The sequence below is a fragment of the Phyllobates terribilis genome, unplaced genomic scaffold (assembly GCF_046119375.1).
Source record: "Phyllobates terribilis strain yellow unplaced genomic scaffold, ASM4611937v1 Scaffold_9__5_contigs__length_417890890, whole genome shotgun sequence".
Lineage (NCBI taxonomy): Eukaryota > Metazoa > Chordata > Amphibia > Anura > Dendrobatidae > Phyllobates > Phyllobates terribilis.
This window is the reverse complement of record NW_027362769.1, coordinates 101,284,675-101,304,374: the sequence shown is the minus strand read 5'-3', so window position 1 is coordinate 101,304,374 and position 19,700 is coordinate 101,284,675. Positions and strand designations below refer to the sequence as shown.

At 42.6% G+C, this 19,700-nt stretch overlaps 1 protein-coding gene across 2 annotated transcripts in view; it reads right to left on the bottom strand.

Annotated features, from left to right (window-relative positions):
* The window catches only part of CCDC141 (coiled-coil domain containing 141), a 271,474-nt gene that overhangs the window by 164,365 nt on the left and 87,409 nt on the right, over nucleotides 1-19,700 (bottom strand). For both annotated transcript variants that reach the window (XM_073646809.1, XM_073646810.1), the window contains exons 3-4: nucleotides 6,188-6,379; nucleotides 1,516-1,618 (exon numbers count right to left, since the gene is read on the bottom strand). In XM_073646809.1, coding sequence (XP_073502910.1) covers nucleotides 1,516-1,618; nucleotides 6,188-6,379 — 295 coding nt within the window. The remainder of the gene's footprint in view (nucleotides 1-1,515; nucleotides 1,619-6,187; nucleotides 6,380-19,700) is intronic.

Sequence of the window (19,700 nt, the reverse complement as noted above, 5' to 3'; positions counted from 1 at the left end):
GTGTGATTAATATAGAGGAGATTCTTCACTGGCAGGGAGTTCCTGCTGTGGCATTATATAGAGCTGATGGAGGTGTGTTCCCATAGGCAACTAGTAAGGATTGGGCTATAGACAACGTGTCAAACCGGTCTTGGAGGTTTAGAGAGAGAATCCTATTCTGGCCACAAAGTAGCACGGGGTACTGCACGGTAGTGGAGGATACTGAAAGTGGGAAGTCAGAGCTGGACAGCTCTAGTATTACTTTGTTAATCTGAAGTGTCTTGCAACATCAAGATATGCCGTCTGTGACAATAACTGAATTTGATCCTTTAGACAGAAGAAATGTTGAAGATTTACCATGTTTTCTACCAAGAGATGTTACTTTGTTTGAAGCTTGACAGTAAAAATGTTTTTAAGTTTTTACAACGGACTCTGGCGCTATTAAATTGTTGCATAAATATAAGGTCCCTGTACCATCATACCACTTGTGGCTCAGAAAGGGGTAAGCAATCAGACCCCACAAAGCACAAGCATACCCAATGGCACCGTAGCAGGATGTTTAAGGGCACGGAAATAATGATCGGCCAGTTTCCCCCCTTACATCTCCATGTCTTGCCCTGCCTCCCAGAGATGCCACAAAACAATGTTGCAGAATTAATGGGAGTTTCCAGATCCAGTTCACAAATGTTCCAATAGTTTAGAAGAGCTACCCTTTCATCCAGCAGCCTCCTGAACATTTGTTGATTGGCATGTGGGCCTATAAGCTTTTATGTGCACACTATTTAGGACCTTTCACTTGCTGTAAATGACATTTTTTCACATATGGTGGAATGCCCGTTTTCCGGGATCTGGTGTTGTTTTTCTTTTGTTAATGTGCCTCTCCATTCCTGAGATACAGCACTATCTTGTCTATACATAAATCTCTATTTTTTTAAGCCAACTCCTGGGAAGGCGTACATGCGGAAGGGCCAAAAACCTCACACTGGCTATTCTGGACAATAGCGCCATTTACACCAGGTAAAATAATTATATATTTATTGAAAGTGACAGGTTCTCTTTAAAGAAAATCTGTCAGCCTGATTTCATACCCAAAACTATTTATATGCACATGTAGCTCTTTCAAAGACTATTCTAGCATGCCAGTCCATTCCTCTGTTACTGAGAAATCAGCATTTGAATTGTCATGCAAATGAGGCTGAAAATCTGAAGTCTCTGTCACTCCAGCTCTATTCCTCACCCAGCCCCGCCTCCTCCTGCTTAACTATCTGCTACTTTGCCTGAAGTCACACAGCATAGAGGTTGTCAGTCAAGCAGGAGGAAGAAGGGAATAGAACTGGAGTGACAGAGGCTTCAGATCTTCAGCCTCATTTGCATATCAGTTCAAACATTGATTTGTCAGTAATGGAGGAACGGATTGGCCATGTAAAAAGACTGCTGGACTTGTCGGTGAAAAAGCTACATGTACATATAAATAGTTTCCTGCTGACAGATTCCCTTTAATATCAGAAGCGCATTGCCATAATAAACACTACTTACTCTTTGTATAGTGCTGAAGCTGTAGAAGGTTGTTTGTATTAGAATCATCGGTATCGGGTGCATCCTGAAGAAGAGACTCTGCATGATCAATGGCATCAGAAAACTAAAGGCAAAAGAAACCAGCGTAAGCAGGAGAGTGGAAAAAAACATTCAAAACAGTACAAGAACCATTGCTTAATAGCTGTCTGCCATCAGAAAACATCCCAAACTTTTCTCCACTGAACATGACCCATGTACGTATGCTCACTCCTACTTAATAAATGTAATTTATTACCAGGGCAACATAACTTCAGCACAAAGCTAATTTCAGTGCGCAAAATAATGGGCAAAATAACATTGCCTATAACTATGCTATTGATAGACAATTCAGTTTTTCACTGCTGGAATAAATTCACTGAAAATTGTAATCTTAAGTAAATTTCAAGCCGACAGTACGTGTTATATATTTATTAGGTGAATTACGTGTATTATCGCACGCTGATGCAAACTACTGTTATAATGTTCCATCTATAACTGAAATCTTTGCAAATCTCTAATACATAAATCTGAAAATAGTATGAGGCAAAGACAGTCTTTTCATTTTTTAAATCCGCTAGCCTAGCATAGAATGAAATTAAATGATGGATTGCACATGCTCCTGAAAGTTTGGAATCCACAAGTTAAAAAAGCCTGTTATGTTTGTATCGCTTTATTTTTTCATATATCCTCTCTTTTGGATGATAGTTTTTTATTCCTTGTGAACTGGGAAAAGTTTTCAGAACTTCCTATCTGAAAGTTTGCAAGGTCATTAAAGTTCATAAGTATAACTTTCTGGTAGTTAAAGGGAATCTGTCAGCAGGTTTTTGCCACCTAATCGGAGAGCAGCATAATGTAGAAGCAGAGACCCTGATTCCAGCCATGTGTCACTTACTGGGCTGTTTGCTGTAGTTTTTGATAAAAATTAATGTTTTATCAGCAGGAGGTAATCACTAGAGATCTAGTAAACCTGCTGCCATACTCATGGTCTTTGTATAACCCCACCCCCACCACTGATTGGCAGCTTTCTGCCTATGCACAGCATACAGAGAAAGCTGCCAATCAGTGGTGTGGGCGGGGTTATACAAAGCTCAGCATTCAGAGAATTGCTAGATCAGCAAAACAGTTTTTAATCAGAACTGTAGCACCCAGAAAAGTGATACATTGCTGGAATCAGCATTTCTGCTGAAATCTTTTTATTTTCATCTTATTTCCCTTGTAATTGGGGCTGGCATATTAGGAAATGCAGCCTCCTGGCTCCATAGCAGAGCTGTCTATGACACAGCAGCTTCTGCTCCCTCCCTATACACAGCAATCACATGACCACTGTATATGGAGGCGGAAGTGCCGTCAGCGCATTCTATTACTTTGTGTATACAGCGCTTGTTTAGCGCTCTGTATACAGCGATGGAGAAGGCATAGATAGTAAAAAAACATCTCTGCCTTCTCTATGGGGACTCTGGATGTCTCTGACAGCCAGACCCTTGCTTCCATTATTGTTTGTAGCTGCCCTCTTATGCAGTGACCTTTTTTGGAATATCACTGCAGATTAGAAGCAGGACCGCCCAAACGTTTAAAGTCTATAGACGATCCGGAAGCAGTAAAAGGGGTTTCCAATTCTTTGCAAATAAAGTTTAAAAGCGATATTTCCATAATGGTGATTTAATGAGGTGTTCAGAAGTTTGGAAGTTATTACTTCTCCTTGTGAAGGGGATAACGTCCCGATTGATGGGGGTCCAACCGCTGGGACTCCCACAAATCCCAATAATTGGGGCTCTGAAGAACCACGTGTGAATGGAGCAGTAGTTGATCAAGTGCATTAGTCGCTCCATTCATTCTTAATTGGACCATCATGATTGCCGAGCACAGTGTTCGGCTGGTCTTTGGCACTCCCATAAGAAAGAATGGAGCTGCAGTTCTAAAAATCTTTGATGATCCCAATGGTTGGACCCCTAATGATCAGAAAATTATCCCCCATCCCATGGATAGGCGATAATTTCCAACAATGAACCCCGTAAAATATGCATAAAGCTAGCATGAGCCATTGGTTACCAATTAGTAATGGTGCAACTACTGTGCACCATTGTATAATAAAGGAGAAATAGTGCTAATTAAGCATTAATGCTCCTTAATTATTTCTCTGCTTTTCTCCTGGCCACCTACTTTATAGGAAACTGCCATGGCAATTCACTTCCAAATAATGGCCTTAGAGTCTGCCAGCTATAGTGACCTGTACAGATGTGAGTAACATTTAGGTGGTAAAAATAAAATTTTTCATTCCTGTCATGTCATTTTGCATTAATTCCTGAAAAGCACCTGAAGGGTTAATAAACTACCAAATAGTAGTTTTGAATATGTTGAGGAGCGATGGTTTTAAAATGATATCACATTGGATGGTTTTCCAATTTACAGGTCCCTCAAAGTCACTTCAAAACTAAATAATTACCCCAAAAAAGTAAATTTTGTAAATTTCATTGATTAAAATGAAAAATTGCTGCTACATTTTTAAACCTTATAACATCCAAATAAAATAAAATAATCTTTGACAAATGGTGATGATGTAAGGGAGACATGGGGTAAGTGTTATCTATTACCTTTTTTGTGTGGTGTGACTATCTGGATTAAAGGGATAATTATTCTAAGTTTGAAAATTGCTAATTGCCAAATTTCTGATATTTTTGTAAATAAACGCAAATCATATTAACTTAAATTACCATTAACATATAGTATAATGTGTCCCGAAAAAACAATCTCAAAATTACTGGGATGTGTTGAAACTTTTGTAGCAAAGCCAAGTAGGCTAGGATGAAATCCTGGCTCTACAAGTGCTCATTAGATCACCTGGCTAGCCCTACACATAACCAGGCTAACTGTGCTCCTTAGTCAGTCAGCTCAGGGAAGTTGACCAGACTGGATGTGTCTTGGAGCAAACAGAGAGACAGGCCAGAATCTGTCTATGAGAAGAGTGCGCACAGGCCATGTGCAGAGGACCGCAGGATCAGTGGTTGCTGTGGACAATAGCTGTTCTGTTTGTTTGCTGTGAAACCTGCTGAAAGCAATAAAAACTTCAAGTGTTTGGGCCACTCCAGAGTTACTTCCACATAAAGTGACACAAGTGATATATTCGAGCTCCTCATCCACTAGATGAATCCAGCTTTATTTTTCATGTTCACAGAGTGGAGCCATATCTGAGGCTCGCAGGCTGCACTGGCTGCTCCCTTCTGCTCCATGGCGCCTCAGTGTCCAGACACTGCAGGAGAGGAGCCATGGAGCAGAAAGGAGCAGTCAATGCAGCCTGCGAGCCTCAGATATGGCTCCACTCTGTGAACATGAAAAATAAAGTGACTCAAGTCAGATTTAAAAAATCTGGCCTGGTCACTGAGGGGTTAAAAGTTTCCCCAGTTCCCCCAAACTGCCTCTTTGTCTTTATTGAATCCTGTTATGAGCTTCCTAACAAGCCCCTTTTTGTGGCTCATGGATTTTCTGCTGTTTTCTCCAGACTAGTCTTCCCAGTAATCATGTTGTCAGACCCCTGTGGAGTGATAAGAGTGGCACACCCCTGGCTCGGTGCAAGTCTCTGCCTCCCTGGCAATGTTCTGTAAATCCAGGTGTATGCTCCCCAGCTTAATCCGCACACTGCGCATGACCAGGAAGGCCGCGGTGACCTAGGACTCGGCCAGCCACCAGATTTGCAAGGAGCCGGTAGTAGCGGCTGGCTGAGTCCTATGTCACCCGCTATTTAGCATATCGCTATCTCAGTTATAAACTTGATTTTATGGAGATTCAAAAATGTATAAACCACAAAAAGGGGCTTGTTATGAAGTACATAAAGGGCTAAATAAAGACATAGTGGTGGCTTCGGGGGCCTCAGGAAGCTGACAGGTTCACTTCTAAATGCAACCTGAAAACAAGCCTTTTCAAGAAAGCCTTCAACGGCAATAACCGCACGGCCACCTTAGTGCTACATCAGTAGCTTCTACCCTCAACTACTGTCCCCTCCCCCACCTCCACCCCCCCAAAATGTAAGCCCTCATGGGCAGGGTCCCCACTCTCCTAGAACCTTGTTGTCACGTATAGTGCAATGTTTAGTGATACCTTTTGTACCTTGTTATGGTACTGACTGTTATATATTGGAAACCCTGTTTTCACATGTACAGCTCTCTGAAATTAAGAACACAATAAATAATAAATATATTCAGTATGTATGAGCATTGCGACTGTAGGTCTATATGGCAATGCTAGATCTTATAGAAATGAGACTATGACTCTTTCAGTAGGGCAGGCTCTGGTTCTGAGCCTTTAACTTCATCTGATATCTTACAGGGGTGGACACAGACAAAAGAGGGCCCCGTGCAAGAACAATATATGGGCCCTTTGCAGTCCAATAGCTCCTCATAGTGCACAATTCCATCTGCTTTGGAGGTGTAAGTAGCCCCCATATCTCCTGGGTCCTTGTGCGGCTACACAGGTTGCAACAGTGGTATGTCCGCCCCTCTTTTAGTAGACAGTAGACATAAAGGATAAATCAGTTTTCATACTCTTAATACAGACTAAAGGAACTTTAGTACATTTTATTAATTTGTAAAAATTTCAATGTAATTGCATTTTGTTTTAGGTCTATGATACATTATTTATAACACTAGTGTCGACCACAAACCTGTAGTGCAAAATCAAAGAACTCGGCAGTCATCTGCAATAAATCCCTCCTTTTCTCCAGCACCAGGATGAGGGCGTCCCATGCTTCCTTTAGGGTCAATGCCATTGCGTCATATACTTGGCTTTGGTCTTTATTTTCTTCTGCCGTCTTGTCAGCTTCACATAACAAATCCCATACTTGATATTCCAAAGACTACAAAGATAAAGGGAAATAATGAAAAAATATATTTTATTAGGGTTTTAAATTGAAAAAATATATACAGTACAGACCAAAAGTTTGGACACACCTTCTCATTTAAAGATTTTTCCGTATTTTCTTGACTATAAAAATTGTACATTCACACTGAAGGCATCAAAACTATGAATTAACACATGTGGAATTATATACTTAACAAAAAAGTGTGAAACAACTGAAAATATGTCTTATATTCTAGGTTCTTCACAGTAGCCACCTTTTGCTTTGATGACTGCTTTGCACACTCTTGGCATTCTCTTGATGAGCTTCAAGAGGTAGTCACCGGAAATGGTTTTCACTTCACAGGTGTGCCCTGTCAGGTTTAATAAGTGAGATTTCTTGCCATATAAATGGGGTTGGGACCATCAGTTGTGTTGTGCAGAAGTCTGGTGGATACACAGCTGATAGTCCTACTGAATAGACTGTTAGAATTTGTATTATGGCAAGAAAAAAGCAGCTAAGTAAAGAAAAACGAGTGGCCATCATTACTTTAAGAAATGAAGTCCAGTCAGTCCGAAAAATTGGGCAAACTTTGAAAGTGTCCCCAAGTGCAGTTGCAAAAACCATCAAACTCTACAAAGAAACTGGCTCACATGAGGACCGCCCCAGGAAAGGAAGACCAAGAGTCACCTCTGCTTCTGAGGATAAGTTTATCCGAGTCACCAGCCTCAGAAATCGCAGGTTAACAGGAGCTTAGATTAGAGACCAGGTCAATGCCACACAGAGTTCTAGCAGCAGACACATCTCTACAACAACTGTTAAGAGGAGACTTTGTGGAGCAGACCTTCATGGTAAAATAGCTGCTAGGAAACCACTGCTAAGGACAGGCAACAAGCAGAAGAGACTTGTTTGGGCTAAAGAACACAAGGAATGGACAGTAGACCAGTGGAAATCTGTGCTTTGGTCTGATGAGTCCAAATTTGAGATCTTTGGTTCCAACCACCGTGTCTTTGTGCGGCGCAGAAAAGGTGAACGGATGGACTCTACATGCCTGGTTCCCACCGTGAAGCATGGAGGAGGAGGTGTGATGGTGTGGGGGTGCTTTGCTGGTGACACTGTTGGGGATTTATTAAAAATTGAAGGCATACTGAACCAGCATGGCTACCACAGCATCTTGCAGCGGCATACTATTCCATCCGGTTTGTGGTTAGTTGGACCATCATTTATTTTTCAACAGGACAATGACCCCAAACACACCTCCAGGCTGTGTAAGGGCTATTTGACCAAGAAGGAGAGTGATGGGGTGCTACGCCAGATGACCTGGACTCCACAGTCACCAGACCTGAACCCAATCGAGATGGTTTGGGGTGAGCTGGACCGCAGAGTGAAGGCAAAAGGGCCAACAAGTGCTAAGCATCTCTGGGAACTCCTTCAAGATTGTTGGAAGACCATTTCCGGTGACTACCTCTTGAAGCTCATCAAGAGAATGCCAAGAGTGTGCAAAGCAGTCATCAAAGCAAAAGGTGGCTACTTTGAAGAACCTAGAATATAAGACATATTTTCAGTTGTTTCACACTTTTTTGTTAAGTATATAATTCCACATGTGTTAATTCATAGTTTTGATGCCTTCAGTGTGAATGTACAATTTTCATAGTCATGAAAATACAGAAAAATCTTTAAATGAGAAGGTGTGTCCAAACTTTTGGTCTGTACTGTATATATATTTTTTTAGTGTTAGAAATATTAAAAAGAGGAATTCTAGTTAAAAAATTAATATTTTAACTCATTTAAAAATTGATACAAGACAGAAAAAAAGAACAACACAATTATTTAAGATTAAAAAAAATAAATAGAAATACCCACCTTACCATCTCCCTGCAGTTATTGCTCCACAGCCTCCCTGTCACCCACCGGTGACTGTACTTCCACATGAAGTCATGTAACTCTGCAGTCAATCACTGGGTTGTCCCCCCCTCCTCCCAATTTTTTCTTGACTGCCTAACCGACTTACATTTAATAGTAGTTGTATGAATTCATATACATAAAGCACCCCCTGGTGGGGACTACAGGCAGCCAGTTTAATGGGGTTGTCTACCTTTGGGGTTAATAATCAATTTTTGGATTTCATTAATTATTTTGCACCATTTTACATTTACTTTGATCTGTTCTGTGTTAATCAACTGAGAGGAGCTCAGAAAAAGACAGATAAAAGAGTTAAAAACTCCCCATCAAACCATCATTGTCGGCTGACTGACAGATTCTCATTAAACTCATTCTGTAGCCAGCAATAGACTGTGCAACACAAAGGTTATAGAATGCAAACTGCACAATCTTTATTAAAACCCAATTGCAAAAATGTTTTTAGCTCCAATTACAAGCAATTAATTAAAACAAATACATGAAAAAAAATGTCCCCAAAGGTGGACAATCTCTTTAAGTATGTACTGGGTAAAAGGCAGTTGTTTGAAGAGAAAATTATTAATCTATGCATGCCAGCTCTCTGGTATAAAGAGCTGTTAAAGGGAATCTGTCACCCCCTGGGACTTATCTGACCTCTAATATGGGCATACAGGTTATAGAAATGTAAATCTATACTTACCTGTATGCCTCATATTACAGGTTTGATTGCAGAGAAATCTCTTTTTATTTAATCTATAGCATCCTGCTACCCTGGAGGAAGTGGGGACCAAACCTCATTGTTGCGCACACCGGAGGTCACTGGAGCGGAAGTCACAGTGACTCCCGGCGCCTGCGCACTGGAGCAGACAAGTAAAATAGCGCAGGGAGAAAAAAAAAGCGCCTTCAGCTATAGGCGCATTGCGCATGTGCGGGATGTTCAGCTCTGGGCCCTGCACGTCACAAGACCCTTTGACGTGCAGGGGAGGGGGGGGATATTTAAATTAAACATATAAGCGGGCATTTCTTGGCATCCCCCAGACGCCAAGCCTAGAAAAACGGATTGAATAAAAAGAGATTTCTCTGCAATCAAACTTGTAATATGGGCCATACAGGTAAGTATAGATTACATTTCTATAACCTCTATGCCCATAGTAGAGGTCTGATAACTTCGAAGGGGTGACAGATTCTCTTTAATAAAATATATGTCGGAGCTCTCAGTGGAGGTTGGGATACAAACTTTTTGCTTTGGGTACTTGGGTGGGGTTGTAGGCAAATTAAACTTTAGCTGCCAGGCCTCCTCCACAGGTACAACTGATTATTGGTGAGTCACAAAAGCAGGACATCCTGCTAGCAGCAGATCCTGAAGGAACCTGAAGGGATTATCTTAAACTGATAGTCACTTCAAAGGGAACCTGTCACCTCAAGAAACGCTATTTACCTTCAGATATAGGGGTAATCTGCAGCGAAATGGTGTTTAAACAGTGTAGTTAGACTTACGGGTGCAGCATCTATAGGGAGAAAATGAAGTTATATTCTCCCTGTGTACTTGAGTTTGACATTCCTGGACTACAGAGGGCCAAACATAAAAACTTGGACAAAGTCGAGGGCCAACCTTGATAGTAGTTATCAAAAAAATGTCTACAATTGAGGAAGTTTTTCTCTATCATCAAATATAACAATATAACAATGAACCTTTTCATATGGAAACAAACTTAAAGGGGTTGTCCCACGAACAAAGTACATTTTAATTAATAGATATTATGAGCCAGATCACATGACTGGGCATTGGGTATTCACTCGCGGGCAGGAGGGTACATACAAATAATGGGGCCCCATAGCAGAACTTCTAATTGGGCCCACTCCCACAAAAAAAAATAATATTTGGTGGGGTCACAGAAGAGCATATCTCACAGCTTTGAAGCCCTACAAAGTAATTTTCCTCATATTGAAGCCCCTAGATTGCCCTTTCATTGCCTCCATAAAGTATGATGCCAACAAAAGTGCCCCCCAAACACAGTATGATACCCCCAGAGTGAATTCATCCACAGTATGCAGTACCCTCCACACGCACTGTATGATGACCCTACTGTATCCACCCCGGCAAAGTATGGTGCAACCAATACAATATGATGTCTCAACTGTGATCCCCAAACAGCCTTCCATACAGTATAATGGCCCCACATAGTCCTCTATATAGTATTATGAGCCCCACATTGCTTTCTATACAGTATAATGTGCCTCACATAGTCCTCCATACAGTGTAATGGGCCCCACATAGTCATCCATACAGTTTAATGGGCCCCACACAGTCCTCCATACAGAAAAATGGGTCCCACCAGTGGCGTACCGCTAATGGCGGCAGGCCACACGACTGCTATTGGGCCCGTGAGCCGGGGGAACCCGGTGTCAGCACCTGCACCGTGCACCCCCACATCGGGCCCCCGCCGCCCCTGCATTGGGCTCCCCTCCTACAGCCCCTGCTCCACATTCAACCGTCAGCAGTTTTTTGGTTTTTTTTGTATCAGCACCCACCCGGCGTACCCGGGCAAGTGCTGGGGCCCTGGACCATCAGGGGGGCCCACTCGTCGTCGAAACCCGGGCCGCTCTTCCAGCATCTCCCAGGACCGCCGGCGCTGCTTGATTGCTGGCACTTCACCAGATATGGCCACGCGCAGTGCGCTGTGCGGCTGTGTCTGGTATTAATGACACGGCAGGGTCGGCACTGCATCTTTAATTGTGCTTGTGTGTCCCCCCTGCCGCGTCATTACTAGCAGACACAGCCGCACAACCCACTGCGCGCGGCCATGTCTGGTGAAGTGCCGGCAATCAAGCAGCACCGGTGGTCCTGCGGAGATGCTGGGGGAGAGGCCCGGGCTCCGATGGTGAGTGGGCCCCCCTGATGGTCCAGGGTCATGTCTGTGATGGCCATCAGACACGCCCTGCATACTGTGTGTGTGCGCGCATGTCTGCGTACTGCGTGTGTGTGCATGTCTGACTACTGTGCGCGTGTGCATGTTTGCATATGTAAAGGATGAGGGTGCAGGCTTGGGCCTGTGTACTATACCTATATTCCTCCGCCATATCTGTGCATCATGAATCGTTGTATGTGTTAAAGGGACCACTGAGACTCTTTCGCCCGAGGCCCATGAAAACCTGGAGCCAGCCCTGGTTGAAAGCAATGATGGAGGAGGGGGCATCATTTGACACCTCCTTTCCCATCATTCCTCCTCTGCGTCTGACGCAGCGGGGTGATGACGCACCACGCTGTGTCAGACAATGGAGCTGGCAGCTGATGAGGTGATGAGAGAGACATGCTGCAGAGACTGAAGCTGTGGGGAACAAGGAACGGTGAGTATGTATTTATTTATAAATCAGTGAGTACTGATAAAACTGGAGGACTGGAGCTGCATTTTACCCTATGGGGGGCTGCATTTTACCCTTTGGTGGGTGCCGCATATTTACCCTATGGTGGGGGCCGCATATTTATCCTATGGTGGAGGCTGCATTTTAACCTATGGTGGGGGCTGCATTATACTGCGTACAGGACCATGGGGAGTGCATTATACTGTGTGGAGGACCATGGGGAGTGCATTATACTGCGTACAGGACCATGGGGAGTGCATTATACTGTGTGGAGGACCATGGGGAGTGCATTATACTGTGTGGAGGACCATGGGGAGTGCATTATACTGTGTGGAGGACCATGGGGAGTGCATTATACTGTGTGGAGGACCATGGGGAGTGCATTATACTGTGTTGAGGACCATGGGGAGTGCATTATACTGTGTGGAGGACCATGGGGAGTGCATTATACTCTGTGGAGTGTGAAGGTTTGTGTGGGGGCCATTGTACTGTATGTAGGCCTATTATACTGTTTGGAGGGCTAGTGCAGGCCATTATTCATTGTGGCATCATTATACTGTATGTAGACCCATTATACTGCATGGGGGGCTGAGTAGGGGTCACAGTTGGTGGGATCATACTGTGTTGGGGTCACCATACTTTGCCTTGGGGGTTGAGGTGGGGTACAGTAGGGTCATTATACTGTGAATGTGGAGGAATTCAACATGGGGGTATCACTGTGTTTGGGGGGCACTTTTGTTGGCATCATACCTTATGGGGACAATGAAAGAGGAATCTGGGACTTCAGCAGGCAGAAAATTACTATGTAAAGGATGGAAAGTTGTGAGATCTGCTCTTCTGTGACCCTGACAATTATTTACTTTTTTGGGGGGGGGCCCAATTAGAACTTCTGCTATGGGGCCCTATGATTCCTATGTACGTCCCTGGGCCCCACATAGTCCTTGATATAGTATTAAGGGTCCCACGTTGCCTTCCATACAGTATAATGGGCCCCACAAAGTCCTCCACACAGAATGGCCCCACATAGTCCCCCATACAGAGTAATGGCTCCATATAGTGCTCCATACAGAATAATGGCCCCACATAGTCCTCCATACAAGGACCCATATAGTCCTCCATACAGTGTAATGGGCCCACATAGTCCTCCATACAGAATAACCCCACATAGTCCTCCATACAGTATAATGGGCCCCACATAGTCCTCCATACAGAGTAATGAGCGCAACATAGTCCTTCATACAGGATAATGGGCCCCACATAGTCCTTCATATAGTATTATGGACCCCACATAGTCCTCCATACAGAATAATGGCCCCACATAGTCCTCCATATAGTATTATGGGCCCCACATAGCCCTCTACACAGTATAATTGGCTCCACATAGTCCTCCATAGAGTATAATGGGCCCCACATAGTCCTCCAAACAGGATAATGGGCCCCACATAGTCCTCCATATAGTATTATGGGCCCCACATTGCCGTTGTCGGAGGCCAAACATAATCTCACTGCTGGCCTGAGATTATTATGTGTGCTGTAGCTGCTCAATTCCAGTCATTGGAATGGTGCAGGGAGAGGTTATAGTCACCAATCAATAAACAGTGAACGCGGCTGTGATGATTCCCCGGCACTTTGATTGACAAGCTGCTCTGTAGCGTGAGCATGGAGTGAGCAGGGCAGGCTGTCAATCAGAGGGATTACAGCACACTCACTGTATAGTAACCGCTTTGTGCACCGCCCTAATGGCTGTAAGTGAATGGTTACATGGAGAATAAAACTTAATTTTCTCTCTGCAGCTGCTGCTCCAATAAGCCGGCCACACAGAATTTATATGCTATTTACATGCAGATTAACCCTATATCTGCAGGTAAATGGCGTTTCTCAATGTGACAGGTTCAATTTAAAGGGAATGTGTCATCATAAAATGACCTATTATTTAAATCAAGTTTTTGTATGTTTACGAATTTTTGACAATGTTGTGTTATCCATATTACGATCTTTATTAAAATACAAAATTAGCAATCTTGCAATTTTCACACTGGCCACTGGGGCTAATTTAGAGTCGTACTTCCTATCCTTTCAGGAAGAGATTTCAACAAGGTAAAGGCAGACAAGACAACACAGGATCCATCAATCACAAGTAATGTCACAGCTGACCCTGCTCCCCCTCCCTTCACAATGACCTTTGCACACGCTCATTAGATGCTTCAATACGAGTCTGTTCATTGTGGCTAATGTACATGTGACTTTTCATTTTTATTCATGATAAAGATTGTGATATAGAATAAAAAATGGCCACAAAGTTTTAAAATATACCTTTAACAAAAAAATGTATTTTAACAATAGTTTATTTATGATAATAACACATTCCCTTTAAAGAACAGCTAAGGTGAAAATATGTTTGTTTTTTTAAGTGTAGATTTTTTCTTTAACAAACAATGGACTAACCACATGGTAAAAGTATATCATTATTTATCTGCAGGATAAGTACAAGTGTTTGACTTTCACAGCCAGTAATAGCGGTGTTGTGCCAACCCATCAATATTTCACATAGCTACATTTCAGACACTACATAGCACTAATGTAATCATCATGGCCTTTACTATGACAAGAAGCAGAGCCCGCAGAAGATATATGAAGAATGCAGTGACCACAGATAACACAGCGGCTGCAATAACACACTGATCAAGTTAAAAATAAGGTAGACTCTTCAGCTGCTCGTAGATGACTGCTGGATTTCTGTAGATCATGAATGATGCTAGATTTTGATAAAAATTAAAAACTATATTTATTTTTTTCAGTAATTGAGAATGGTAATACCTATATTACCAAAATTATAATCTAAAAGGATTGACTGTTTCATTCTTTATAAACCATTCTGTCATATTTATATATCACTGGGATGAGGTATAGACAAAGGTTGTAGTTGTCACGGGCATCATTAGGGGTGGGGGCACATTTTTTGCACTAAAAAAAAAAAAGACACTATGCCCCCGATTTACAATCAGTTTTCACCACTGAAAAGGTGCAAAAGCTAAGCCTGCTAATAGTTTCAGATTTCAAAATGCACCAAATTTATTGAGTGAGCATCCCCCTAATGCCTTACAGCTATCATGTCACTTGGTATAACTCAGCCAATCAGGCGGGACTATTCTAGCCCATTTAAAAGCTTAGACAGGGAGTGCATCAGCCGTCTTGCAGTGATTTAGGATAGTGAAAGGACATCAGAGCTTAGAAACAGGGATAAGAAGATAAAGCCCTAAAACATTGGACAAATACTTCAGATACTAATGTGTTATACAAATGTAGCACTGAGGAAGAGGAATGTAGCAGATGAGAAAAATACAGAGATTCTATTGGTAAGTGGAGCGAGAGATGGGAGTGGGGCCAGCAACAATGACAGACTCTGTGTGATTGATTGGTGATATGATGTAGCATCTTTCCTACTGCATTTAAATTACAATTAGGGTATGTGCACACGATGCAGAAATGCTCAGGATTTTTTCCTGAGCGTTTCTGCATCTCTCTGGCAGGAAAAAACGCATGCGGATTGTACATGCGGTTTCCTGCCAGGGACATGCGGAAATGAAGCGGTCTTCACTTTCATTTCCGCATGCGGGTTGACAAGCGCTTCCCAAGCGATTTTAGCATCACTTGGAAAGTGCTTGTCAACTTTACACTATATAAATCCATGCAACCGGCATGGATTTATATAGTGTGTGAATGTCAAAAAATAAATATATACTTTACCCTCTGATGGCCCCCGGTGTCCTGCTTCGCTCGGTCCCGGCTGCCGGCAGTGAAGACTTTAGGACCTTCCGACGTCAGCGTCACGTGACCCGTCACATGACTCTGACGTCAGCGAAGGTCCTTCTTCATTCAACCCCGAAGTGCCGGGAACCAAGCAGGAGCACTGCGCGGGCTGTCAGAAGGTGAGAATATATGTATTTTTTATTTTATTCTTTTTTTTTTAATGGTACCTGGGTCTGGATGAGAGTCTCCTCTCCTCCACACCCGGGTACCATCCGCACATTAGACCGCATGAAAAGCGCATCAACATATACAGTGATGCGGATTCCATGCGGTCTAATGCAAGTCAATGGCGGCAAAAGAGCAGCATTTCCGCAAAATTAATTGACATGCTGCGGATTTTTGACCGCAGCGTTTACGCTGTGGAAAAATCCGCATCATGGGCACAGCACATGCGGATTTCAATTGGGGAACATTGCTGCCCTTCTACCATGCGTTTTTAATGCGTTTCCACAGCGTTTACGCAACTGCAAAAACGCCGCGGAAACGCATGAAAAACGCATCGTGTGAACTCAGCCTTAGGCTCAGCCTTAGACCTTCTGACAGCCCGCGCAGTGCTCCTGCTTGGTTCCCGGCACTTCGGGGTTGAATGAAGAAGGACCTTCGCTGACGTCAGAGTCATGTGACGGGTCACGTGACGCTGACGTCGGAAGGTCCTAAAGTCTTCACTGCCGGCAGCCGGGACCGAGCGAAGCAGGACACCGGGGGCCATCAGAGGGTAAAGTATATATTTATTTTTTGACATTCACACACTATATAAATCCATGCCGGTTGCATGGATTTATATAGTGTAAAGTTGACAAGCACTTTCCAAGTGATGCTAAAATCGCTTGGGAAGCGCTTGTCAACCCGCATGCGGAAATGAAAGTGAAGACCGCTTCATTTCCGCATGTCCCTGGCAGGAAACCGCATGTACAATCCGCATGCGTTTTTTCCTGCCAGAGAGATGCAGAAACGCTCAGGAAAAAATCCTGAGCATTTCTGCATCGTGTGCACATACCCTTACACATTTTTTTATTCTTTCATAAATCCAGACATATTCTAGCTGACAAAGTGTGCGTGTCACAACCATATATTTATTTTTCCATATCTGTTTTATTAGGCAAATTTTGCATCCCTACATGATGCACTAATACAGTGCCATGTTGCAGGTGCAGGGATTTTAGATATGTACCAACCTAGAATTTCTTATTTTTGGGAAGAGGGTTGAAGTTTTGTTTAATAGCAAAAAAAATTAGAAAAAAATAGTCCCCCTTTTGCACCTGTTTTACTAGTCAAATTTGGTAACTGTAAACACCATCCCAATACTGCAGCCTGATGCCACCTTTTACTTGTGCCAACCTAACTAGCATTTCTTGTTGCATCCATTTTGGCAAGGATTGAATAATTGGGGTTGAAAAGGTTATCAAAAGTTGATTCATAGTGTTGTACAAAATGTAAACTAAAAGATAAAGTGGAAATGACAATGGATGCGGTAGTGTAAAATATAAAGCATCATGATACAGATAAAAATGTGGGAGCTGCTGGCAGAAGCACCACCACCACCATTGGCACCTGCCATCTGGGTGGTAGTACTATCAAAAGCAGGTGACAATTGGCTTCCTTTACCTCCACCAAGTGTATTAGTGACTCATCTCAGTCACAGTAGGATGATGTTACCTCTGACAGTGACCCCGTCAGTTCGAGTAAGTGTTCTGTACAGAACGGTTTGCCTGAAAAAAATTATGCCTCAGACATTTCTTGTTTCATTTTTTAATTAAAAAAAACATGAAACTCTGTCAGTGCACGGTTAATAAATGGGCTTTTGGTTGCTACTGGGTTATCATTTGTTTCTATGGTGAGGTCACAAACTTTAACACAAACATATCAAAGACCTTGAAATGCGTTGGATACGTTGCTAAGAGACTCAACGTCTTTCCAGGGCAATTGGAGGCTTTTCAATATTGAGATTCGCAGTAAATCGAATCACTTTTTTTTTTAATTTTGAAACCTGTCGAATTCGAATTTGAAAAGATTCTATCATCTCTAATCACTACTCTGTTTTCTTAGTGTTAACATAAGGTATAAATTAAAAGGTTTAGAGTAGATATAGAGGGGCATTCTATATCAGACTGCTGTCAAACACGCCACTCAATAATGAGCAGTATTGCATTTTTCATGAAGGCATGAGGTAGACCTTGGATTTGGGGTCTAGTGTGATTTGCAGAAAAGGCTAGTCCATAAGCAAGTTCAGGCAAAGAATTCTAGGCCATTCACCACATTTAGTCCAAAAATAATTCAGTTATTTCTGAATTATTACTTTCAATTCCTTCAGTCTATTAAACTTGAAGGGGTATTCTCATTTTCAAGATTCTATCCAATATGTAGTAGGTGTAGTAGTAATAATAATATTAGCAAATAACTCCAATTAGAAATGGAATATAGTTCTTCTGAGTTAGCTATGTTGCTTACACCATGTGCAGGGCAATAATGCCCTGCACATGCCTACAGAACCTTGAAAAAGTATTTAGAACCTGTGAACTTTTCCACATTCTTTCACAGTACTCCCATAAATTTATTTAATTTTATTTGGATTTTATAAAAGGGGCATGCAAAGAAATTATGGGGCCCAACAGCAGAAATTCTAATTGGGCCTCCTCTCCCGCCCCCCCCCCCCCCCCCGGCCCTGAAAACATTTTTTTTGTTGGGGTCACAGAAGAACATATCTCACAACTTTCCAGCCTTTACATAGTAATTTTCCTCCTGCTGAAGTCATAAATTCCTCTTTCATTGCCCCCATAAAATATGATGCCAACAAAAGTGCCCCCCTAACACAGTATGATACCCCCATGGTGAATTTCTCCGCATTAGCCTCCACATGCACAGTATAATGACCCTACTGTACCCCACCTCAACTCCCAAGGCAAAGTATTTTGACCCCAACACAGTATGATCCCCCAACTGTGACCCCGACACAGCTCTCCATGCAGTATAATGGGCTATGTACAGTATAATGGCCCCACACCTCATCACACTGTATAATGGCCCCCACCAGCCCTCCAAACAGTATGATGGACCCCACGCAAATCTTCACACTTTATAATTGATTACACACAGTATAATGGCCCCTCACATAGCCCTCCAAATATTATAATGGCGCCACATAACCTTCCACATAGTATAATGTGCCCCCATTATCCTCCATATAGTATAATGCACTCCTCATGGTCCTTCATAAAATATAATGCACTCCCCATGGTCCCCCATACAATATAATTCACTCACCATGGTCCTCCATACAATAAAATGCACCCCCATGGTCCTCCATACAATAAAATGCATCCCCCATGGTCATCCATACAATAAAATGTACCCCCCATGGTCCTCTATAGAAAATAATGCACCCCCCATGGTCCACCATACAGTATAATGCACACCATGGTCCTCCATACAGTATAATGCACACCAATGGTCTTCCATACAGTATAATGCACGTTCCAGTTATCCATACAGTATAATGCACTCCCAGTCCTCCATACAGTATAATGTACCCCCCATGGTCCTCCATATAGTATAATGCACCCCAATGGTCTTCCATACAGTATAATGCACTCCCCCATGGTCCTCCATACAGTATAATGCACCCCCCTGGGTCCTCCATACAGTATAATGTACCCCCCATGGTCCTCCATACAGTATAATGCACCCCAATGGTCTTCCATACAGTATAATGCACCCCCCATGACCCTCCATACATTATAATGTACCCCCCATGGTCCTCCATATAGTATAATGCACCCCTAATGGTCTTCCATACACCTTCCCTTGAGAAAGCAACGCATTGTCAACGCGAAATGCGCGTTGGGAAGTTGTTTTAGCACCCTTTCATCCCACTGGGGGGTCTCCTGCCCTAGGGTAAGTATTTACCACTAGTTTTATTTATGCTACAATTCCTTAGGAGGGCCACTACTTGTTGCTCCTTTTGCTTTGCTTCTGATTTGCTATGGGGTGTTTTAGCAGCATTGTCTGCCCCCCTTTACTCAATTCTACCTTTTAGCATTTAACTTGTTAGGTGGTCATGTGCTGACATGTGGTCATGTATATTTATAATCCTTCTTACCTTGCACTTTACTCCCTGGGTTGGTTACTCTGACAGGGTGTCTGCTTCTGTTCTGAACACATCGTATACCTTTTATGGACTCTATATGAATTTTTACAATTTATATATATATTTAATAAAGAATTTTCTTATTTGCATTTAAAAGCTCTTGTTGTCTCCTGTTATTATATG